Source organism: Ictalurus furcatus, chromosome 2, assembly GCF_023375685.1.
Source record: "Ictalurus furcatus strain D&B chromosome 2, Billie_1.0, whole genome shotgun sequence".
NCBI lineage: Eukaryota > Metazoa > Chordata > Actinopteri > Siluriformes > Ictaluridae > Ictalurus > Ictalurus furcatus.
This window is the reverse complement of record NC_071256.1, coordinates 22,685,588-22,711,516: the sequence shown is the minus strand read 5'-3', so window position 1 is coordinate 22,711,516 and position 25,929 is coordinate 22,685,588. Positions and strand designations below refer to the sequence as shown.

At 38.9% G+C, this 25,929-nt stretch overlaps 1 protein-coding gene across 2 annotated transcripts in view; it reads left to right on the top strand.

The window, feature by feature from the left end:
• The window catches only part of tex2 (testis expressed 2), a 35,051-nt gene that overhangs the window by 4,030 nt on the left and 5,092 nt on the right, over nt 1-25,929 (top strand). Inside the window, exons 2-12 of one of the 2 annotated variants that reach the window (XM_053653491.1) lie at nt 159-245; nt 12,232-13,861; nt 15,585-15,785; nt 16,092-16,401; nt 16,995-17,230; nt 18,235-18,378; nt 18,464-18,563; nt 20,851-20,971; nt 21,823-21,927; nt 22,370-22,579; nt 23,945-24,065. In XM_053653491.1, coding sequence (XP_053509466.1) covers nt 12,257-13,861; nt 15,585-15,785; nt 16,092-16,401; nt 16,995-17,230; nt 18,235-18,378; nt 18,464-18,563; nt 20,851-20,971; nt 21,823-21,927; nt 22,370-22,579; nt 23,945-24,065 — 3,153 coding nt within the window. In that variant the 5' untranslated portion in view covers nt 159-245; nt 12,232-12,256. Of the gene's footprint in view, nt 1-158; nt 246-11,504; nt 13,862-15,584; nt 15,786-16,091; nt 16,402-16,994; nt 17,231-18,234; nt 18,379-18,463; nt 18,564-20,850; nt 20,972-21,822; nt 21,928-22,369; nt 22,580-23,944; nt 24,066-25,929 lie in introns of those variants that run through there. The other variant, XM_053653499.1, reaches the window with a different exon arrangement.

The following is a 25,929-nucleotide window of genomic DNA, read 5'->3' as shown; positions in this document are numbered from 1 at the left end:
TTAACATCAGAGTACATTAGCATTTACTGTTGCTTTAAGTTGCGCCGTATTTAATTTCTGATTGACACATATATGCACCTGCATATGTAATTTCAGTGTTCAAGTATCCAAGTGGATTTGGTTGTAATCTTTTCATTATTGTATTTGCTGCTTTATAGGATGGTGGAAACCATGAGGCATGACAGTGTTGTGGCCCACTGCGGACACAGTTGCAGGGGCAGATTGAATGCTGCTGAAGTCTCAAGGTGAGTGTCCTTGCCAGCAATCTGAACTCGTATTGATCCGGTGCCTGGCTGACCACACATGGGCTGAAATCATGTGCTGAGGTTTGACTGTTGGTCTAAATATTTATTTGTTATCTTACAGTCATACTGCATACCACTCACATACACAGCACTTTTCTTGCACAGCTGATAAAGGGCTTTTGTCTGAAATTTGTCCAGTTTCTCTGGAAACCTTTTACTGCATCTACTATTATTAGTGAGGGACACTGCAGTTTATATAATCGTAGAAATCGTACAAAGCTGAAATTCTGATCTGTTGTCTCAGGCTTAAATGTATAGTGAAAACAGTAGAATCGCCCTTGCTGTTCCAATACTTTTGGAGGGGACTGTATGTTTCTATACACTGATCAGCTGTAACATAAAAACCACTGAGACGTGAAGTGAATGACATTGATTATCTTGTTACAATGGCACCTGTTAAAAGGGTGGGATATATTATGCAGCAAGTCAATAGTCAGTTCATGAAGTTGATGTGTTGCTCTTCTGTGGGATTGGACCAGACGGGCTAGCCTTTGCTCCACACATGTATCAATGCACCTTGGGCACCCATGACCAGTGTAAGTTACTCAAAAAAAGTAATCCACTACAGATTACTAATTACTACTTTAAAATTGTAATCTGATCACATTGATTACTGCATGTAAAAAGTAATCAGATTACTAATTACTTTCACATTACTTTCAAAACCCATCAAACCTATAGGTGAAAGAACTCATAGTTCTTTCAGTAATTTTAGCGCACATCAATGCACGACATGATCAGAAAAAGTTGGATTTATCATAAAACTTGCCTCGGGTGTTGTTACTGTTTGTAGAACTACCAGACCGATAAAATATAAATCTTTCCTATAGGCTCGTCGCTAGCCAAGGGGAGGCACAGCTAAGCTATCATTGTATGGGTTTAGCTGCTACAGTGCCATGCAAAATACATTATCTTTCCTTTCAGTTACGTCGTGACAAACCGCTTCAAGTGGAGAATTATTCAGGGCTAAACGTGATTTATTTTAAAAATGCATTTTACTTAATATTGTTTTCTTAACAATAAATTTGTAACGCAAGTAACACAATTTTATTGAAATGAGTGACTAATAAAATTACATAAACTGAAAATGTGATGCGTTACATTATTGCATTATCAGAAAAAGTCATTAGATTACAGAGTTAGTTACACCCAACTCTGCGCCTGACCCTTTCGCCGGTTCACCGGTTGTCCTTCCTTGGACCACTTTTGGTAGGTAATATCCACTGCATACCAGGAACACCCCATAAGACCTGCCATTTTTGGAGATGCTCTGACCCAGTCATGTAGCCATTACAATTTGGCCCTTTTCAAAGTTGCTCAGATCCTTACGCTTGCCCATTTTTCCAGCTTCCAACACATCAACTTCGAGAACTGACTGTTCACTTGCTGCCTAATATATCCCATCCCTCAACAGGTGCCACTGTAACGAGATATTCAATGTTATTCATGTCAGTCGTCAGTGGTTTTAATGTTATGGCTGATTTTTTTTCAACATTTACAGCCTACCACAGTGATTTGCCAACAATTACAGTTTTTAATTTATTAGCGAATGCTGCATCATGCTTTTAACTTTTATAATTATTGTATGTAAAAGAAAATGATTTGACTATCATTTGTGTGTTACACCATAGCTCACATTGTGTGGTGGAAGAATTGTTTAGTCCAAATATTATTAATAATAAATGTAATTATTTATTGCATATGTGTGTATTTTATCATATAGTCTTTGTCACCATTTTATAGAAGCAGAAACCACTTGAGGCCATGCTTTACAAGGGTTTTATCATGGCTAGGGCTTTTTAGGCACTTTGCTTTGTGTCATGCCTAAGAACACCCGTATCCATAATAAAATCACTGTAATGCATAGCCTTGAGCGGCTTATTGTTTTTGTTTTTTAATGCCTGCTTGATCTTTTGAACTCCTGTTCTACTACATATGCATAAACTCTTAATAATACCACTGCTTTGCATTTGCTGAAAGGTGATATTTGTCAAAACAGTGATTTCACTGAGTGTTTCTATTTTACCAAAGAGTAACTTTTCCACATGTGATCCCTGAAGTGCAAGCTCTGTCATGGCTTTGCTGGATTTATTCAGTACTGTGATTTTAGTCACTGCATTTCCCTGTGTCCTCCAGTATAGTGCTCGGATAGTTTTTCATTTGTTATAGGAAACCTTAGCTGGCTTATTTACTGGTAAGGAGCCAGGATTTCAGGACCATGGAGCTGGAAATCTACCTTTGGGAGTTGATTAACCTTGAGTCCTTGGCCTTTTTTAGTTGCCTGATCTGAAACAGTATTACATTGGCCGTACTAGCTGACAGCTAGATTTCTTTCTTTTCTTTCCAGTCTCCTAGTGGGATGCCTGTGGGATTCTAGTGGGGTTTTCTCATTTATAAAATATCCGTTCAGATTGAGAGGTGTTATTGCATCGATCTAATAAGGATTCTTAGTGTCCTTTCAGGAGATGAAAATTGAGCACTGGATTGAATTGTCCTGCTACTTAAAAAAATATCTATTTCTGGTTTAGACTGCACACTATTGGACTATACAAGTTCCAGTAATTATACCAGAAACCATATGATCTAAGGTGGGTTTTTTTTAATATATTGAATTCTCTCTCTTGCAGAGTATGCAAACAAAACTAATCTTGCCTGTTTCAAAAACCACAGTGGGAACTTAAACATAGTACGCAATTGCAGTAAAAGAATGCACCTGGCAACACTGCCTATATTGTTCTGGACATTTTTTCATCACCTGTAATCTCTTTTTTTATTATTTATTTTATTTTATTATTACTTAAACAAATACTGCACCATACTGCTGGAGTGCTTTTTATTCGTTCTATGTAGAGTGCGTTACTAATATATGTGCTTAAAATTTCATTGGGAGTTTCCTGGTTAAGGACATTACACTATTAAACTGTATCTCAGCACAGCTCCCCAGGCAGCTATTAAAGGGCTATCATGAATGCTTAACTACCAACATCCTCCTCCTATACCAATTGCTAAATATGCCTTGTTCTTTGTAGCCTTATATAATATGCCTACTTATGGATGATGATCTGTTAACAAACAGGAAGTGAAATATGCTGTCATGGCATGGTTATGACTAAGAACTGAGTTGAACAATTGTAGGTACCTGGGAAGTTCTGCAGTAGTGAGCTGCATAGTTTGTTCTGATGTGCCAGCTCATGCTAGTTGGGTGAGTGTTGCGCTTTCATGCCTCCACCCTTGGATATAGGAAGCCTAGATACTCCACTGGGTTAAAACTGGTGTGTTAGCTGTGGTGCCTGCTTGGTGGAGGCCACTTTCCAAATTGTGGAATGTGACCTTAATGATGAACTTAAAGATTTTTGCAAAAATGCAGACACACTGCAGCATCTTGATGTAAGTGTCATTGATGCTTTTTGCAGGGGAAAGTTCACACAATGCGATTTCATGGTTTGAGGAAATGTATGCAGTAGATAAGACAGGTTGGTGAGGTAAGTTTAGCATGTTCGCCTCACACCTCCATTGTTGGAGGTTCGATTCCCGCCGCTGCCCTGTGTGTGTAGAGTTTGCGTGTTCTCTCCGTGCTGCAGGGGTTTCCTCCGGGTACTCTGGTTTCCTCTCCCTGTCCAAAGACATGTATGGTAGGCTGATTGGCATGTCCAGAATGGCCATAGTGTATGAATGGGTGTGTGAATGTTTATGTGATTGTGCCCTGTGATGGATTGGCACCTTGTCCAGGGTGTACACCGCCTTGTGCCCCATGCTACCTGGGATAGGCTCCAGGTTCCCCGTGGCCCAGTAGGATAAGCGGTATAGAAAATGAAGGGATGGATGGATGAATATGTTGTTTTACATCCAAGTTTGTTGGAACTATCGGTTATCAGCAAAAATCCACATAGACAGTTTTTCCCTGTTGCGCCCGTTGCGGGAGCGGCTGAGAAGGGTCTGCTGTCATTATACAGTATGAGAGCGGCCTCTAGAGGTGAAATAAAAACCCTCACTGACAAATTTTGTTGTGTTATTTGAAGTGTTATTGATTCAAGTTGGATGTTTTATTTGTTATTTGGAATGTTACTTTTTAGTTCAGTTTGTAGTATGTATATCTTTTATTTGCTTAAATATTTATTAACCGTTAATATATATTAATATTTCTATATTTATTTCATTTAAAAAGTACAGTAAATTTTCATGGTACAGTCAGTACTGTTTATTTTTGTAATAAAGTTCAGCAATATTTTACTTTGAGTGTTATGTTCTCATTCAGAATCAATGTTCCGGTTGTCCGGTTCATTAATCGGTTATCGGCAGGTACTGTCCAACTTAGTAACTTAGTTTTAACTTCGTTTTAGCATCAGCAGAAGTAAAACACTAAAACATAATTTCTGTTGACCAGGCATTAACATTAACCTATATCACACTGCTCTGCCCAAATTACCATCAGTTAGAATCAATAAAATTATTAGCAGTGCATGTGTACTTATAACTACATCACCTGCCATATGCAAAAGATATGTCTGTAACAAAACATATTTCCTAAAATCCTGTTGAGCATAAACTGAGAGAGACAATTCTATCAGGGCAGGGCTGCAGCTCGCCAATAGACTTGCGATGTATTAGAGATTCTTGCCCCTGATAATCTGGCATGGAGTTAGATGTATGAAATAGTTAGCAACAGTGGCTAATGGGGCATCTAGATTTCCAATATCTGTGTGTCCATTACTCTTATGTATTAGTGGAAATCTACTTATCAGACATTTTCAACCAGCATAAACAAGTAATTTATTTTATCACCTCTAGTCAGTTATAATATTGGTCAGGATACTTTTTTGATAGTAAAACACCGTATTTAAATATAGTAGACTAGGTTTAAAAAATACTTAAGAAAAACTGCAAATTCTAACTTGATATGAGCCATTAACCACTACTGTGGATTGTAATTTCACAAATAATTGCTGAACATTTATGAACACAGGCACTCTCAAAAGAGGAAGATATTCCATTTTTTTGGCCTCTGGTAAAAAGAGTTCAGGAATTTAAAATATCACAAAATAAATAATGGACAATGAAAAAAAAAAAGATTTGCCATCTTGACCTTATCTTTTGGAATCCTAATATAATGACCAGGTCCTTCAGTGTGACTGTGGATGCACATGTGCTCTGTGTAAAATAAATAAATAAATAGAAGCTTTGTCTGGGTGTGGTAAATGTTTCTGTTTAATCAACATTAATCTCATTAATCTTTTCTATAGATAGCAATTCCTATCTATATGTTGGATATGTTAAAATGATAAATTTCAGTAGTTTGGCCCAGGTCAAGCTTTGCCTTAGTTCTGCTGCTGATGTACAGTATGTGTATCAGGCTTTGCTTGAATTCGCTTTTAAATTGATGTTTCATAGAAATAGAGACAGAGGGAGATGACTAGTGCCTGTGGGAGCTGTTTAACCTGCTCCCCTGATTACTTGCGTCATCATTCTGTTATTCTTTCTCGTGCTGATCTATTCTTTCCATGTTTTTTCTCAATCGCCCACGTTTTATGGTTAAGTCTCTTGCCTCTCTGCATGGCCACTTTCTCTTCTTTCCATATCCCAATTCTATTCTTAGCACATGCTGAATCACAGGATTTAGTATCTATTTTTCGCATCTCACGCCACAGAAATGGGGACTTCCGCTGCAGAGTTTGAGCTTCTTGCTGTATTTCTCCTACAGAACTCTATCTGTCTGCATGTAGAATGATCCTGTCTCACTCATACTCCTGTGGGTGTGTGTGGGTGTTATCGTGCTGCATTAGTGCCTGTAGAAGCGGCTCCTGTGGACAGTCTATCTGTCTAACCATGTCTACCTCACACACACACGATCTCTTACAGTCTCTTGAACGCACTTGTAGGCCCATGTGACAAGTCCTCCTTGATAAATCGCCCTGGTGATCGTTGGATTGCTGTAAAATGCTCCCTCAGTTATTATTTTTGTTTTTAAACTAATGAAGTAAGTTGGTTCTGTTTCCGTAAACATAAACAAATTACTCATTTAAATGTAAAGTGAGGTGGCTTAGTGGTTAGCACATTCGCCTCACACTTCCAGGGTCGGGGGATCAATTCCCACCGTGGCCCTGTGTGTGCGGAGTTTGCATGTTCTCCCCGTTCCTCTGGGTACTCCGGTTTCCTCCCCCAGTCCAAAGACATGCATGGTAGGTTGATTGGCATGTCTAAAGTGTCCGTAGTGTATGAATGGGTGCGTGAGTGTGTATGTGATTGTGCCCTGCGATGGATTGGCACCCTATCCAGGGTGTACCCTGCCTTGTGCCCGATGCTCCCTGGGATAGGCTCCAGGTTCCCCGTGACCCTGAAAAGGATAAGCGGTATAGAAGATGGATGGATGGATGATGTAACGAGAATAAAGCATGATGAATGGATGAACACGGCAAACGTGTTGAGTGCTGCATGAACACCCAGTACACTTCAAAGTTAAGTGGCCTTTTTTTTTTTTTCACTGTCCACCACGCTTCATATCTGTCCAGCCGTGCCCACCCACATGAAACTAAAAACCGCCTACTCTTAGACCTTTGGGTCCTGTGACCTCTTCAGTCCTCTCTTACTCTTACCTCTTTTAATTTACAAAATTCACATGCGTGAGTCACTGAACACGTTCGTATTGCCGCTCGAGTCTATTAACAGAGTTTATAATCAAATTACTACTGTGCAATAGAGTTTGCTCTCTATAGTTTAGTGTTTACTGTATAGTTCATTGTATAGTTTATGGTATAAGGAGGAACGGTGTTTCATTCCTAACATTACATCTGTCTGATGAGAAGAATGATGAGAAGTCTACTTGACTTGGCTCTTTTGCGTTCCACTACGGACGCTTGTAATCATGTCATTCTGAAAATTGCTGTGGCTTTTCCTGTTACAAGTAAATGGCAAATCGAATTTTAGGTCTGTAGGAATGTCCTTGCAGACTCTTTTAAGTCATACAGTAAGGCTTCTACCTGGCACTGCATGTTCCCTTAAACACAATTAACACAAATTGACAGTTTAAAAGAGCTGTCTTATTCAGTACAGCAGTGCAAGAAGGAATGGAGACGAGACCCTGAATATCTTGATTTTTTTAGTCATATTCCTTTGATACCACAGCACAGCAGATTGAATTTTTAAATCGGAAGGTGTGCATTCGTTTTCGATAATAGCACGGCTCTGTCAGTAGTTGCACCTGTAACATGATTGATATGTGTCATTTGTTAAAGTGTGGCAGATGTTCCATGTAATCTAAGGTTAATAGTACACAGATTTAAAAAAAAAAATCTGGTGTGGTTTAACAAGGACAAACGTATAATTGTTGAAATGACAGATGTATGTAGCTAACATTTATGGAAGGCATCCTGGGGGTGCATTTTCATATTTTATTTTATTTAACAGCCCCAGTTGTTTTTTGCTGAAACATGAATGTTAATATAAATGTGCTCCTTTTAATGTTATTGTTTCTAGAATTAAAGGTATAACCATATTAAATTGTTTATATAATATGGCAGATGCTGTAAGTAATCTAAGACTAATAATAAAAACAGGTTGTTGTTTAGCAGGGTAATTTTTATCCTAATTGATGTGGTGAAGTTTTTTTTTCTGTTGTTATTAGGAGACATAATCGAGCACGCTTGATTACATGTCAAAAGGGTGAAATATGTATAGTCCCCTCCAAAAGTATTAGAAATGCAAGGCCAATTCTTTTGTTTTTGCTATATACTGAAGACATTTGGGTCTGAGATTAAAAGATGAATATGAAACAATATATCAGAATTTCAGCTTTCATTTGTGGATATTTACATCTAGATGCATTAAGCAACTTAAAACATGGCACCTTTGGTGACAGACCATCCAATCTTTAGGTGAGCAGAAGTTTATGTGCATATAGTCTTTTATAGACTTTTAATTGAGACTTGTACCACAGTGTCTTTCAATTGTTGTTTGTTTTGGGGGGTTTCGCCCTTCAGTCTCTTCAGGAGGTGAAATGCGTGTTCATTTGGGTTAAGGTCTGGTGATTAACTTGAGCAGTCTAAAACTTTCCAGTTTTTCTCCTGATTAAATCCTTTTGTTGTGTTGGCAGTGTGTTTTGGGTCATTGTCTTGCTGCATGATGAATTTCTCCAAATTAGGTTGCATGTTTCTGTAGACTTCTGAATTCATTCTGCTGCTACCCTCATGAGTTAAAAAAGATTAGTGAGCCTGTTCCAGAAGCAGCTGTGCAAGCCCAAACCATGACACTAGCTTCACCATGTTTCACAGATGAGATTGTATGTTTTAGATCATGAGCAGATCCTTTCTTCTCCACACTTTGGCCTTTCAATCACTTTGGCAGATGTTGGTTAGAGAACTTTTGTGAAACCTTCAACCCTGCCCTGTGAAGGTTGTTGGTGATGTCTCTGACTGTTGTTTTTGGGTTGATGTCTGGTTGTTAGTACACCAGTGGTTTCTTTCTTTTTCAGGACATCCCAAATTGTTGTATTGATTATGCTGACTGCTTGTGGGCTCTGATTTTCTCTCTTTTCTCAGCTTCAAAATGGCTTGATTTTCTCCCACAGACAGCTCCCTGGACTTCATGTTGGTTTGGGGATATTTACAACCTCTCTCTCTCCCTGTTGGTAGTTCCAATGTCCAAATTGTCTTCAAATTGTCCACTATTGTCCCTGTATCAGTCAAAGACTGCTAATTCAACCTGTCTAAATGACTGACACCCTGTTGCCTTAAACCCTAATAAGCAGGTGCTTCGAAAGGCTGGTCACAGACTTTATTTGGGGAATGGCAGAGGTTAATGGGACTACCACTGAGAGGGCCAGCAGCTTTAAGTTCCTTGGTGTACATATCACTAAGGACTTTACATGGACTGTGCACCTTGAATATGTGTTAAAGAAGGCACAAGAAAGAAGAAGAAATAAGGTGTCTCTTTTGCCTTTTGTATGCAACCTTTTAACCTCAGATTCTACAATTGAGACCTGTATTTTCACAAGCATCCTGACTGGCTACATAATCTCCTGGTTTGGGAAATACAGCACCCTCAAGCACAAAGTTGTGCTGATTCTGGTATGGACAGTTCAGTATGTAATTGAGGTGGGCTTCCCTCTTTCTTGAAAATGCTGATTGAGGCAAAGTATCATATGTGACTTCAGCCAACCCAAACCACAGCCTGTTCTCACTGTTGCGATCTAGCAGACACTACCACTGCATCGGGTCTAGAACCAGTTAGTTTTGGCCATCAGGCTGTTGAAAGCCAGTAACTATTCAATGCATAAGCATTTGCTTTGCATGTATTTCAAGAAACTTCATGGACAGTTCCACTCACACCCTCTCAATCTCCACTCAGTTCCCACTCAAGATGACCAATCATTTCATTCTGCACCTTATTGCCACTGCCGTGTAATGGTTCACTGCACACTACCAACTGAAACCACTCATTTTTTGTATTACTCAGGTTTATATTGATATTTTGTCTATATTATGTATATTGTGCAGTGGACAGCAATTGATGTATGAATGTATGTATGTATATATGTACGTATGCATGTACACTCACTGTCCATTTTGTTAGGAACACCTGCACATTCATGCAGTTATCTAATCTGCCAATCATGTGGCAGCAACACAATGCATAAAATCATGCAAATACAGGTCAAGAGCTTCAGTTAATGTTCACATCAAACATCAGAATGAAGAAAAAGTGTGATCTCTGTGACTTTAACTGTGGCATGGTTGTTGGTGCCAGATGGGCTGATTTGATTATTTCAGAAACTACTGATCTCCTGGGATTTTCACACACAACAGTCTCTAGAGTTTACACAGAATCAAATCAAAGTCACAGAGGTCATATTTTTTCTGCATTCTGATGTTTGATGTGAACATTAACTTAAGTTCTTTACCTGTATCTGCATGATGTTTTTGCATTGTTTTGCATGAATGTGCCAGTGTGCAGGTGTTCTTAAAAAAAAAAAAAAAAAGGATGGTAAGAGTATGTATGCATGTATGATAGTGTGTACATTATGATATGTTACATTACTCACACTCATATATATATATATTTTTATATATATATATATATATATATATATATATATATATATATATATATATATATATATATATATATATATACACACACACACACACACATATATATATATATATATATATATATATATATATATATATATATATATACACACACACACATATATAAATATATATATATATATATATATATATATATATATATATATATATATATATATATATACACACACCCACACACACATTATATATGTTTTTAACCCTGCACAGATGAGGGGCTAAGCACCCATGATTTTTAATCACCTTCACACCAGAACAAGGTACTGGATTTGACTTGATTTAGATGAGATTTGATTTGATTTGACTTGATGAATGATATGTTTAGTGGATTTGTAAGTATTAACGGAAATAAAGACTTAAGAGGCTGTAACTGTAAGAGCTGTAAGGGGCTTTAACTTTCCAAAACTGAGATGAGCTATAATGTTAGACTAGGACAGGCATGCTTGCTAATATAATTCATAGTCTTTTGAGAAATTTTGCATTGCAGCAACCAGGAATAGTACAACGTTGAACTGTTTTACCCTACAACTTCTGCTCCTATAGAGTTCTGTGACTGGGAAGACCAAGGTACTGTAGAGTTAGTTATCGTAGGTAGGGTTGTGAATCGCCCTCTTTCAGATGATACAATACACGTCATGATATGTAGTATATGGTCAGATACAATAACGCTACAGTTAAAGTAATGGTTCAATACATTTTAGTTCACTACTGCTGTGCCACCCCGGATCCCAAATCAGTTATTATTCTATTTCACTGTAGGCTGAACAGGCAGTCATGTGTAAACATAGACCTTATTTAAACATGTAGCAATGACCTAACAACCATTAGGAATTTAAAACATTCTTTGCAGATATGGCTTGGACTGGGGATTCCTTTATTTAAAAATCATCAAGCAAAATGTAGTTCTCCACAGTATGCTTGCTGATTAACTATTTGGCCCAAACTTCAAAAATGCAAAAATAAATAAATAAATATAGTATCACTCTCTTCCTCTTTCTCTCTTCCTATTTCACACATATAAAGCAAAATAGCTATTCTTTCATTTATCCTCTTTGATAAGAGTTCTAATGTTTTTCTCTCTGCTATGAAGCTCTTCCAGACCTCAAAGAAAGTAAATTTAATGAGAAATATCACAAAAATATGATCATAAACTGTATTAGATTATATTTTTATGTTGTTCATTTCAACAAAAGTAATGTTTAATTACTGCTGTAGTTTTGGGTTGGTTTTAGGTGTAGGTCAAGGACCGTGACCTCAGATTTCTTACTATGTCGGGTGTAGTCTTTTGAAGGAGGAGGGAATCACTTCAAGTGGAGGAGGGCACATTACAACTTATTTGTTGAATTGTCCCAATTGCTGTGGCAATTGTGATCAATTGTTGTGGCACTCTAATAATATTAAATGCATTGTTACGTGTAACAACTTCTTGGTTTCTCTTTATTCAATTTTACAGGCACACTGTGTCTAGTCTTGAGATGACAGTAGATTGCACAGCCATCCACTTTGATTAACTGTAATGGATGAGAGCCTCAGGGTTCTCCATTTGGATTCTTGGCCTCAGTGCCTTTTACAGTTTTTTGTTCATTAGGTTGCAAAAATGTTTTCTTCTCATTTTCAGTGTTGGAGGCCTGTTCTTTATATATGATGGGTTCTGTTTTGTTTTTTGTTTTGTTTTTTAGAAAAATTGTCTTGCTGTTTTGAAAACCCCATATGAATTTGTATTACACGGTACTCTGATTATAAGATTGAGATTGCTGGTGGTATTTGTGATATCTGCCAGGACTTAAAATTTGTTTTCATATGGCTTCCTTTCCTTTTGACCACAGGCTCTGAGCCTTCTGGAGTGCTGCCATGACCAGTCAGGGAGGCAGCAATGTGGACACACCCAGCCACCTACCTTCCTCGTCATCCTCATTTCTCCGGCCATCCTCAGGTCCAAAACTACATGTGCAACGCTCACTCTCCCGTGACACAATCACCATCCATTTCTCATCCCAGGGCAAGGAGGAGGAAGAGGAGGATGAAGAGCTCTACAAGTTGGCTGTGTCCACATCTGGTCTGGAAGGGGATGATCAGGGCATAGTCACAGCTTTGGAGGCCAGCGAGGAGTTGCTGTTTGAAGGCACAGGAACAGGACTAGGTTCAGGTGTGCCCCCCGTGTCTTCTGCTATGACATCATCATCTTCGGTGGTCACCCATACCCAAAGCTCAGCCTTAGCCATCCAGCCATTATTCACAAGCCTTGGCTCCTCTTCCACTTGTAGCCCTTCTAGCTCCTCCTGGCCCTCAGAGCACTGGACCCAACTCCCTCCACCTGCCACTTACTCTGCCTCTTCCACTTCGTCTCCAGTCAAGGCCACAGCTGTGCACTCAAGGCCATTCCTCAGCCTCGTGAGGTCTCTCTCCACTGAGGTGGAGCCTCGTGAAGGTGTCCCTTCAGCAACTGCCCCTCAGCCTATGCGACACAGACATCTGATGAAGACTCTAGTCAAATCTTTGTCCACTGACACAGCCCGTCTTGAACAGGAAACCCCAGCACACCGGCCCCCTGATTCCCGTCGTAACCTACACCTCTTCAAACCTTTTACCCAACCTCGTGTCACTGCCACTGCCAGTGGTGACTCTAAAACAGCGCCATCCTCGCCCATTGCTTCACCTGATGGTCGTTCCTTCTTCAAGGTACAGGAAGTTGAAGCACGCATTGAAGATACCAAGCGGCGTCTCTCCGAGGTAATGTGTGAACCCCTGCAGCTGCTTAGCAAGATTATTGGTGAGGAAGGAGGAAGTACTGCTAGTGGAGGTTCAACAACTGGGACAGCGTGGGGAGCCCAACATCCTAAAAGTCTCTCATCTAGCACCTCAGAGCTCTGTAGTCTTACAGCCCTCAATGGCCACCTGGAAAGCAAAACTGACTATTGCATCAAAGAGGAAGATGACTTTGAGGGTGACAGTCCACCAGGGATAGCCACCAATGTTATATTTAAGTCACCCTCACTAGGCCTGGACAGGTGCTTTATGTCAGCCTTGGCCAGGCAGGAAGATGAAGAGTTCTGTGAGCTCTACAGTGAAGATTTCGAACTCTGCACAGACACGGAAGCCGATGGTGACCTTGGCAACTCGGCCCACCTCCAGCTGGGTAGCACAGCATGCAGCGAAGAACCAACTGAGGGGGGTGAGGAGGAGGAGGAGGAGGAGGAGGAGGAAGAAGTGCCTCCGACCATACCACATAATGGTCTCATCCTTCTCATTTCTGTTGTGTACGGCTACTTTGTTTTGCCATTGCCCACATACATAGGTGGTGTTTTGCTTGGAGTAGCTGCAGGCTTCATGTTAGCAATATTGGTGGTGTGGCTGTCAGCTCCACGTAGTTCTTCTTGGGGACCTCGCTTCAGACGATGTAAGAGAGAACGCTGGAATGGGGTGCCTCTAGACATCAAAGAGCCAATCATCTATAAGGTAGGTCCTAGTACTATATTTTGTCTGCTTTTACAATCAGGATGTTAATAGCACACAGCATGACCTTATCCAGCTGTTGTGCTGCCTAAGTTTATCTGTCATGCACTATGTGACCTATTATTCTGCTCGATTTTGTAAAAAAAAAAATGTATTACCTGTGAGCATAAAATAATATTTTAAGTTGTCATGCAGAAAGAGATGCACCAGTACAGCAAACTTGTATGTTTTTTACTAAAGCAGTAAGCCATAAGAGGGCACATGTGTTTACAGTAATTTTATCATTGATGAGGGCATTGTTAGGCACAACGTAAAGTCAATTGGCTAAATTGGCAGGAAAAACTTTATAGTATTTCTTTTTATGTAGAAATGTTTAATTTCATTATTTTTGAAGGCACCTTTACTTGAAAGCATTTCTTTACATGTACTTTTGCACAGTATTGTTCATCTGAAAATAAAATAGAATTTGTACATGGGCTTTAGATAACTTCTCCCTGTAGTTTGATTACCAGTGGGAGAAAAGGTCTCCTGTGGTGTATGGTGTTATAGTACTGTGTTGTGGAGTGGGTGAGCAGTGTTTCCATGATGCTGAAGAGTTTCTGCACCACCCTCCTCTCAGTCTCTTGGTCTTTTTTTTTTTTTTTTTTTTAAACATTTCATCGTCAATGGAAAAAGGTGGCAAGCAGCAACACTGGCTGAGGTGCACAAGCCAAGTGTCTCAGCCAGTGTTGTTGCTCGTTACCTTTTTTCAACCTTTAATTTATCTTCATGTTAATATTTCCCTTCCTTTTACTTCCTTGCTCTTTCAAAGCCACAACAGCACTTTGCATTCTGTTTAACGTTTGCTGTTTCCACTACATTGTTCTTCTACATTGAATTTCACATTAATATGACATTGAATGTCTATGCGCTTGTGTTTTTAGGAGGAAGTGACAGTGAAACTTGACCATTATCCCTTATGTTTGACATCATTTACATTTTTTTCTCTTATTAAAATGCCACTTTAACTGTGCTAGCAACGTTCTCCTTTCACATCAGCATGGCTGACAACCTCTAACTTCTAACAGGGATAACAAAAATACAGCACCAACCAAAAATTAGCAACAAAATTGCTAAGCACATGATATCTTATATTTAACATATTTAATTTAAAATATTTAATGTGTTTCAGAGTAGAGATTTCAGTTAAATAATTTGACTGCCACTAGGCTGGGACGGTATTAAAAATGTTAATCCATCATAACATCTTTAAAAATTACCAAGGAAGGTGCAAGATGTAAGCTTGATATTAACTCTGCTATAGACTACCACAACAGCAAAGAAATGCATTCAGTCATATTCCTTACGTGTCAGTATAGTATGTTTTAGCACTGAAGTGGTAACTAACAACAGTAATTCCTGTAAACAAAGGCTTAACAAAAACAGGCATATGCCTTTTATGCCCATATGCCAAAGAAGTTGCCTATTTTATATTTTAGCATGCTTCAAAGTAAGATCTGACTTTTTCACATCTTACTATCTAATCTGATCTCTTCCATGAAGTCTAAATAGAATAATAACAAGTAAATAAATATTTATGCAGTTTTTTTATATTCATTCAATAACCGTTCATATCCATGACAAAACAGCCTCATCTAAATGCACAAACCTGAGCCGATTTCAAAACTACCTTGACGTTAACTTAACTCTATACATGATAACCTTTTGTGATATTTGCTATGTTAAGGGTTGGATGAACGAGATTTACAGCTATGACCCAGAGGCCTACCATGCCACGCTTACCCATTCAGTATATGTGCGTCTTGAAGGCTCTGTGCTACGTCTCTCCAAACCCAACCGCAATGTTCCCCGCCGTGCCACCTTCAATGAGCCCAAATCAGACATCACATACATCAGCCAGAAGATCTACGACCTGACCAACAGCAAGGTGGGACACCAATTACACCTTCTGTGCAGCTAACATAGCTAAGAAGGTTTTTGCTGCCATTAATCATTAATTTTGCACTGATCACAGCTGGCATTTGTGATTTTTGGTTAACTTGTTGGTTGGTTTTGTAGTATAATTGACCTTTTTAAAAGATCGCATATTGAGAACATTCATTTGTTGCTTCAGGTGAGCAATTTTAGTTGCAAATGATGTAACAAGAGCATCATATAATACTAGCTGCCTATTCTGCTCATAAAACACAAGACAGATGATGGTAAGAAAAACTAATTGTGGTTGGTCCCACAGATTTACCTGGTGCCCCACAGCCTGGCCAGAAAACGTGTGTGGAACAAAAAATATCCCATTTGCATTGAGCTGGCCAAACAGGATGACTTCATGTCAAAGGGGGACCAAACTGAATCTGAGGATGAGAAAGTCCTTGCTTCAGGTGAAAGGACTGAGGGGGTAGTGGGTAGTGAGGACACCAAGCGCCCCACAGACCCTATCCTGTACTTGTTCGGGAGGACAGGAAGAGAGAAGGAAGAATGGTTCAGGAGGATGCTGCTAGCCTCCAGGCTCAAGGCTGAGATCAGGAAACCCTCTGGCCTGAATGCATGTAAGACTAGAGCCTGAGTGAATGTCCACGATCATTCTCAGGGCCGCTTCTGAACATTTGGGGGCAGGGACAACTTAAAGTAAAAACAGTTAAACAAGATACTGTATACTATCTAAGTCTTCTTACTTGTTAGCTAGCTAGTTAGCCACTAACCTTTTCCATTTCACCGAGTGGAACCAAGAAAGCAGACAAATCAAGTAAATCAAATAATTTCTGCCTGACCGCCACTTCATTAATAATTACTAATTTAGTAATGTAAATTGAAGCTTCTATTATTTTTCATACATTTTGAAGGGTCCCCGGTGACTGCCTGATTCATAAACTTTTGCCAAAAGATAGTAACATAAATTTTTTCAATATCTATTTCAAAAAATCATGTTACCCCCTGGTGGTCCAGGGGCCCTAAGCAACTGCTTATACCACTTATAGGAAGAAACGGCCCTGATCGCGCTAAAATAGAACATCAAGCTAAAACAATATAGGGTCCTACAATTGCTGATTACTTCTATGGAGTTAACGGATTACTCTCTGCTGTTTTCCTTCCTGCGTATCTGGTTTATGTACATAAGTTTGGATGTTCTCTCCATCCACAGCTTTCCTCCCCTCCTACAGCAGTGGGAGCAGCCAAGCAGGCGCTTTGTCTCACAGTTGCAGCAGTAGTCAGGGCAGTCTAGATGACGTGATACAGCCTAAACCACGGCAGAAGGACATCAAACAAAAAGTACTGGACTACAATGTCTACATGGCTAAATATATCAGCCACTCTTCAGGGAGCCCAAATCCCAGCCCTCTTCACAGTACTGATAGCAGTCCGAGGAGCGCAACGAAGGTACAGATCACCACATGGACAAATCCCATCTACAGTTAACCCAAATGATCACAAATTTTGTAGTGCACAAACTGACCTCACAAATTATTTATCATTTTTGTGAACAGACTTGTCCATAAACACAGGCCAAGCTTGCATACCAATCATACAACTGCATTCAGTATATTCTTTATTATATAGAGTGTATATAAAATGTCTACATACCACGTTAATATTTTAGGTTTTTATAATGTAAAAATGCACACAAAAAAAGGTTTGGAAATTAATTTGTACCCCTGTCCTGATCAATACCTTTCGACAATGAGATCCTATACATGCTTTGTAAACTCTTTGTGGACCGGGGCTTCAGCAGTCTGATGAATCCAGGAAGATGTCAAGAAAATCCTCAGAAACAACTCGTCTATATTTGGGGTTAATCAGAATCACTTCATTGATGACAGGTGTATGATAATTACTTTTGAACATGAGTTTGAATGTGATTGGTTAATTCTAAGCGAAGTCACATGTCCCATTATAAAAGGGTGTGTACACTTATGCTAGTTTTTTGTTTTTCTTCTTTTTCCCCTAAAACTTTTCCTGTTTGTTTTAACTTGAATTTTGTGGGTTGCTATATCACATTAAAGGAGGAAAAAGATCTGACATGCTTTATCTTGGTCACAAAAATCTGCAATTTTAACAGGGGTGTGTAAACTTTTTTTTTTATATCCACTATATGTACATATCTTTTTGTGACAGTTATCAACCCAACATTTACCTGAAGCCTGATCTGGTGCTCCTTGGTCCTGTTGAAGGCCTTGGTTATTTAAGGAATCTTGAACATTCTGTTACAGTTACACCATTTGTAGTATGGATGACTCAAGGCCCAAAGCTGAAAAGTATCCAAGCTTTCAGCATTATTTATTCAGTTTGTGATGTGGTATTTCAATGTGCCAACTAATCTATTTTGTTCTGCAAGCACTGTTCATGAGCTCATGCAAATAATTTCCATCTGGGCTTGCTTCCAGTTCCCAGCAGGTCCTGGCACAGAGGCTGAGTCTGAGGCCTGGGTCAACGCCCTACTGGGCCGCATCTTCTGGGACTTCCTCAGGGAGAAGTACTGGGCTGATATGGTCTCCAAAAAGATCCAAATGAAACTGAGTAAAATCCGGGTATGTTTTTCAGCCCTTGTTTTCTTGAGGTTTTTTTTAGGCATTTAGGTGTTTTGATGCTAAAACTGGTATTTTAAAATTAAAGCTGCCGTACTTCATGAACGAGCTGACACTGACTGAGCTGGACATGGGCATGGCTATTCCCAAGATTCTTAAGGCCTCCAAACCATCAGTGGACCATCAAGGTAAGCCTTTGACTTGCGCTTGATTCCACTGTAGATAGATTTGTATGGATTGAATGGTTTGTATGTGCAAACATCCAAGCAATTCCAATCAATCGTGTACAAGTATTTGGTACATGAGAACCTAATCAACAGGTCTTTATTTGCCACAATGCCAGAATGAGCTGCTGCAATTAAGGGGGCCAAGCACTTTGTGTCCCCACCCCTTAGTGATGGATTGACGGGTTCATCTCCCAAAAAAAATGTTTTTGTTAAAATTCAAAAAGACTGACTTCCTGTTTGAAAAATCACAAATTTCTAAATCAAGAATGCTCAAATTTTTAAGCGACTCAAGAAAAACAAGAATGTTGATGTGTTGTTGCAAGCAATTTTACAAATTTATGAATTATACTACCACCTAGAGGTGAAATTAGACAAATCTTTTTGGAGATCCCTAGGATGAGATCCTTCAGTGATCCACCAAGTTTGGTGAGATGCGAACTCACTTCCTGTTTGGCAGTTTTGCCAGCAAACTTGTTTGCTTGTTATGTGCAAACCATCCTGTATATGAAAATTTAGAGAAACAAATTTTTTTTTGCTGGTGTCACAATGCTGCATGCCAAATTTGGTGATGATTGGACAAAATTAGTCGGAAAAGAAGTGAAAAAACTGTTTTTGAAAAAAATGTAAAATATTGGAACATCATTCAATTGTCCAGTGAACTCGGCTTGGCCCAAAGAATCAGACAAAAGTGGAACCATGCCTCTATGACATTCTATTGAGTAGTTTTTTGCCATATTGGTGGCGCTAGAGGGCTTAGTGGTGTACACCAAAATTGTTGTGAAGGTAGCTGAGACTGTCCTAATTGTCCTAACTGTCCAAATTTAATGAAAAGCGTACTACCAGAGACTTGACCAGACATTTTAACAATAGTAATTAACACTTAATCAACACTACAATCCAGACACAAATTGGTATCCTCATATGGAATTCTTTTTACTTTAAAACCAGAATGAAGAGACACTTGAGAATGACATAATAACATTTTGTAATGCAGTCTAAATCTACCCAGCTATGTGACTCATGTAGCCTGGGATAACTGAAATTATTCTGCCAGGTTTGAAAAGTAGCCCTTAGCAATGTTCTTTATGGCAGGATTAGGCTGTGACCATTTCCTGCAGTGTGCACTTCCAACCTATATTGAGAATGTGAGAGGCTGTAGCCATGCTCCTGCTGAGATGGTGAACTTATCTCTTGCTGCCCACAGAGCTCAAAGGATCAGTTCTGATTGGCTCAGAGGCACTGACAGCATCTGAGAACTGACCTTTTGCAGGCTCAGGGGGAGGGAAGTTTTGCCACAATTAGAACAGACCCCAAGGAGCAGCAGTGTAAGTTCTCAATAGCAAAGCATCTACTTTGCCCAAGAAGGTTTTACTAGAGAACCAAGCTGAACTTGTATCTTCATAGGAAAGGGCTTCATCATTCGATATGCATTGACTGTAGTGTTATTAATTCATGATATATAGTCTAGAATTCAGTGTTGCAGAATCCAGTGCTTCATTATCACAATTACAAAGTTGCAAAGTTGATACTTGTGATAACGATGTAGTCTCATTGCAGTGTTGTTAGAGGGCTCCTGAGTGGCGCAAGAAGAAAGCGTTTGGAGATCATGAGCTCGAACTCTGACAATGTCACAGCCATCTGTGGCTGGAAGCAGAATTAGCCCTAACTCTCTGGGTTGGAGGGATGACATTACTCTCTCCTTTGTCAATCACAGTGACACTAGCCAATCATGGGTTTCTATGAGTTCATGTATGCACAAGAGGGAAGTTAGCACTTTACTACGAGTATGTTCAGCTGCACTGGTTTGTAGTGTGAGCAGCAAGTTGAAAACATGAGCTGACTTCACATGTTTTGGAGAATGTTTTAGCCTTGTTTTAGACCCAATTGGTAGTGTGTGACACGGGAGCGCTACCTATTGGCTGGGAATTAGCAAAAAAAAAATAAAGTGCAGCATGGGAGCACTTAGTGAATTAGTCTTGATTATTCATCCTGTGAACCACTAATCGTAGGGTCGGTGAATCGATGACCCTCATGACTCCACATGCCGAAGTGTCCTTGAGCAAGACACTGAACCCCAAGTTGCTCCCGATGGCAAGCTAACGCCTTGCATGGCAGCTCTGCTACCATTGGTGTGTGAGTGTGTGTGTGAATGGGTGAATGAGAACCAGTGTAAAGCGCTATATAAGTACATTTAACCACTAAGTTTAAAAAGTGCTATATAAGTGCAGACCATTTACTTCCCCTGTAGGTCTGTGGTTTGACTTGGAGATCTCATACACTGGTTCTTTCCTGATGACGCTGGAGACCAAGATGAATCTGGCCAGGCTTGGGAAGGAGGGAGAGAGCTGTGGAGAACAAGGAAAAGAGGGGTAAGGAGTGTGGAATGGCATGTAAGAAGTTTTGGAGTGGCAATGTATTGCACATATCTGTTATGTGACTATACAGTTAGCAGCGAATATGTGGGAAAAGAAACAAAAACTACTGATGTTGTTCAAAAAGGTCAGTACTATGCACTGAATTATTTATAATTTCTACAGTCTTATTTTACATGGGAAATGAGTCTAAAGGTTTTAATATTATGAAAATTTGCATTTTCTATTTTTGCTTTTTATTTTGCTTGTGTGTGTGTATTTTCACTCTCCCTAGTTTCAGGCACCATTTAAAAAAAAAAAAAAAAAAAAAAAGCCAAGGCCTTAATAAATTAATCTTTTAGTCTGCCTTACTGTAAAAGTATTGCTTTTAACTAACATTTTTTGTGCATGTATCTTTCTTGCCTTTCTCTCTCTCTCTCTTCTCTTCTCTTTCCTGCCCCATATGGACATGATGGATCTGTTCTGTTATTGGTGAGTCAAGCCTGCATTCTGCCCATCTCCTGATATCTCAGTTTCATTATTATACTGCACCAATTAATAATATAAGCTATAACCATGACCGAGATGGTGCACCACTGTAACTCGTGTTACACGATAACTCAAATGCTTGAAAATCATCAGTAAAATATCTAGTAGCCCTGGAGTATGTAGTAACTAAATGTTTAATATCCATGCTTCTCCTGCATAGCCTAGGTATACTAGTTGCTAGCTACTAGTTGCTAGCTACAGAAGGTGCAGATGTGTGCACTAATCAGGCATTTTTAGCAAATGGATCCAGACCCAGAAAAGGAAATGACCAAAGGAATAGAAAAAAACAAAAAAACTGTGTGTGTGTTTGTTAGGCCCAGACCACGTACATACTGCCTGGCCGACAGCGACGAGGAGTCGTCCAGTGCTGGATCATCTGATGAGGAGGATCCAACAGAAGTACCTGAAATGCCGGGGACAGAGGGGTGAGTGTAAATGCAGAGTTCACATTAGGAGGTATTACTGTTGTCTTTTGGAAACACAATAATTATATGAAGTTAATATGAGACATTAATCACATACTCGCATTGACCCACTTTATTTAGTAAAAACTCTCAATCTGTAACGAAATGCTGTACAGAAAGTTGTTGCTTGTGCCAATAGGAAATAATTCTGGTGTGCAGAAGATCTGTGGTTACATTTCTATGCTAGTAACCAGAAAGTCATGGACTGCCAGACTGTTCAACACATAATCTGTTCAGCTACAGTATATGCTTCAGTTGATTCCTCTTCCAATATATACATGTAGATTGTCTGTCTCTTTGTCTTTGTCTTCGCTCTACAGCTCTATCAACTTCTGCAAACAATAAATATAAAAAGTTAGTAATGAACCTGACCGTCTATATGCTTTCTCACATTATTCTGCAGTTTTGTCGGAGGACACCGGCCGAGCAAGATCATGCGCTTCGTAGACAAGATCGCAAAGTCAAAGTATTTTCAGAAGGCCACTGAGACAGAGTTCATAAAGAAGAAGATGGAGGAGATGTCCAATACTCCTCTTCTCCTCACTGTGGAAGTGCAAGAGTGCCAAGGCGTGCTGGCCATCAACATTCCACCTCCCCCTACAGACAGAATATGGTATGAGGTTAATGCAGTGGGGTGGTTGTTGTTGTTGTTGTTGTTTTTGTTTTTTGTTTATCATGAGTGTTGACCTTTACAAAAAAAACGGCTCTTGCCTTGTAACATTTACTTTCGATGGCCGCTGCAGGTAGTCTATGGGACTTAAAGACCAAGTTATTTAACCATTTTGTTCTGTTTCAATCAAAGTAACGCATTAAAATTTTAACAGTAGTGGAGGAATGCAAAAAATGTTTAACATGCATTGTTTGTAAGCATTACAAGCAAGAAATTTCATAATTGACTTAATTTCTCGAATGAAGCATAATTTTAAAAAATCATTCATATTACACAAATTACATTTAGGTCATTTTGACATGAGAGAAATGAAAGTATCTTTATAAATTATGAAACAAAAAGGTGATTTTAAAAGTTGTAATTAACTATAAATACAGAGTACATCCATTAATAAGTATGAACAGAATATGGACTTTTGAAGACTATGTACAGTCAGCTCCAGAATTATTGACATGCTTGCTAAAGATGGGTTTATTTTGATCTTCTTGATTTGTTTAATCTCACACTAAAAATGTGAGAGCTACCTAACTTTTAATTGAAGACAAAATTGACTAATGAAACATATTTTTTTTTTAACAAAAATGTGTGGCACATTTACTGGCACCCCTGTACTGGCACAAAAAATACTTTGTCCAACCAAAATAACAGCACATAAGAGTTTTTACCTGTAATGTTTGATGGTATAATAGAATAAAGAGACTCCTCAATACACCATCTCTCCAGATCCTCCAGGGTCATATATCATCTCTTGTGGTGCTCTTCTTCAGCTCATCACACAGGTTTTGAATGGGGTTTAGATTGGGGGACTGGGATAGGCATGTCAAAAGCTTGAATCTGTGGCTTGTGTGTGGATTTTGGTGCAGGTTTTAGCTCATTGTCTTGCTGGAAGATCCAAGCATGACCCATCTGTAGTTTCTTGGCGGAGGCTGTCGGATTTTCACTTAGAATCTATTGGTAGTTCATGTGGTCCATGATGCCATGCATCCTATTAGGGTTTCCAGGGCCTTTGGCGAAAAAGCAGTCCCACAACATCACAGATCCTTTACAATGGGGATTAGTTTCTTATCTGTATAACCATACTTCTTTTCAAGCCAAACCCACCTTAATTGAATTTGTTGCCAAAAAGCTCTATTTTTGTCTCATTCATGAATGTCTAGAAAACTCCAAGTGCTTACTTTTGAGGTTAGAAGAAAAGGCATTCTTCTTGTACATCTTCCAAATAGTCTGTTGGCATGGGTGGCATGTAATTGTAGATTTGGTGACTTGGTGACTGGATAGTGAGATTGTCAGGTGCTCTTTTGTCTACAGGTATGGCTTCAGAAGGCCTCCTCACCTTGAGCTGAAAGCCCGACCTAAGCTTGGTGAGAGGGAGGTCACTTTTGCCCATGTCACTGACTGGATTGAGAAGAAACTGGATCAGGAGTTTCAGGTACTGCCAGGTTCAATGAATTTCCCTTTTTTAGATGTGGCTGAAAAATGTTTTATGCTATTGCTATGACAGACTGGATCATCAGGTTAATGTACAAGCTTTTGTAATTGTTTTACATGTAAATTGTCTCAAATTAGAACGTCAAAGACACCTATAAAGACAAAGACATTTTATACTTTCAGTGACTTCCAATATTTCCTGGACCTTCCTGGAATATACCTCTAATAGATTGGCTTGCATAAGTATTCACACTCTTGAACTTTAGTCACATTATATAGTGTTAGAACCTGACAACTGAAATGGATTTAATTGAGATTATATGTCATGAATCTACACAAAATATCCCGTAATATTGAAGTGGGATATAAAAGATGTTGTAATAAGATAAGTATTCACCACTATTTCTACATAACCCCTAAATTAGCTCTGGTACAATCGGGTGCCATCAAAAGACATATAATTGGTTGAATAGAGTCATCTGTGTGCTGATAAAGTGTCACATGATCTCAGTACAAATTCATCAGTTGATGGAAGGCCCCAGAGCTTGTTTGGGAACATATCTAAACACAGTATCCTAAAAACCAAGGAACTATCAAAACAAGTCTGTTATGACAGTTATGGAAAAGTATCAATCACATTTTGCTTATTTAAAAAAAGATCCCAATCTTTGAACATCCATTATTTAAAAGAATTTAAAGAATATGGCACCACGGATCTGCCTAGAGTAGGCCATCCACCAAAAGTCAACAAGAGGCCCCAACTTCAGTATTGTGTTAATTCATGACAGAAAAATCTGTTTTAGTTTCAGGTTACCACACTACAAAATGTGGAAATGCTCAACAGGTGTGAATATTTATGCAAGGCACCGTATTTTCACTATGACCCCATCTAAAATAACAGTCATTAATATGTTATCTAATGAGTTAAAAATATAAATGAATACAAACATTGATTATAGTGAGTTAAAAATATTAGTATATTTTATTCATTTGCTAAAGTTTCAAATAAATTAAAAATAACTTTATAGTTCTCATGGGTCCCTGCACATGTTTAGGCATTTCCTAATTTCTTAGGAAATGAAAAATAAGGAATGCTAGGACATGTCTTATTTACCTGGGGAATATCTAATGCATCATTGACTAATCACTGTGCACAAGAAGTGCTCAATTATTATAGTTGAGGAATAGTGCCACCATATTTAAGCCATAAAATAAAATAACATCAAGGAGACTATATTTTAGTTGGGTTGATGTATTTCAGGAAAGTCAGTTTACTAGCGGAGAGAGTTTTCATTATCAAGAACATAAACAAATGTGGCAGGGTCAATAAAATAAAATAAAAACATGCAGAGCTGAATGTCTTTATCTATATGAAGATACACGGACTTTTCTGTGTACAACATTGAAAGGACCTCAATAATAATGCCATATAAACTTGTTTTGCACCATGTAAAGATGTCCTTTGGATGCAAATATTGAACATTCAGGAGACATGTGGGAAAAAAATAATTCACTTTTCTAATTCATGCAGTCACTTTTCTGAAATTTACATGTACTGTAATATAAGTAGATGTATATCCTTATGTGGGCCATACTGTTAATGTGTTTGTACTCCCTTGGTCTCCCAATCTTAGAAGCACCCCTGACAGCATCTATGCTAGGTTTTTTTGCTTATCAGATTGAGGTACTGCACAATATCCGATTAAATATTCTCTCAAAAAATAAATAGATCACACAGTAGGAATGGAACACCCATTTGTGCTAGACAAAGGCATGTCCGACAACTGCACTTCACCACTACATCGCTGCGAGGAGACGCGGATCTATTATGGGGAGCATAACGTATTGCATGGTATTGCAAGGGA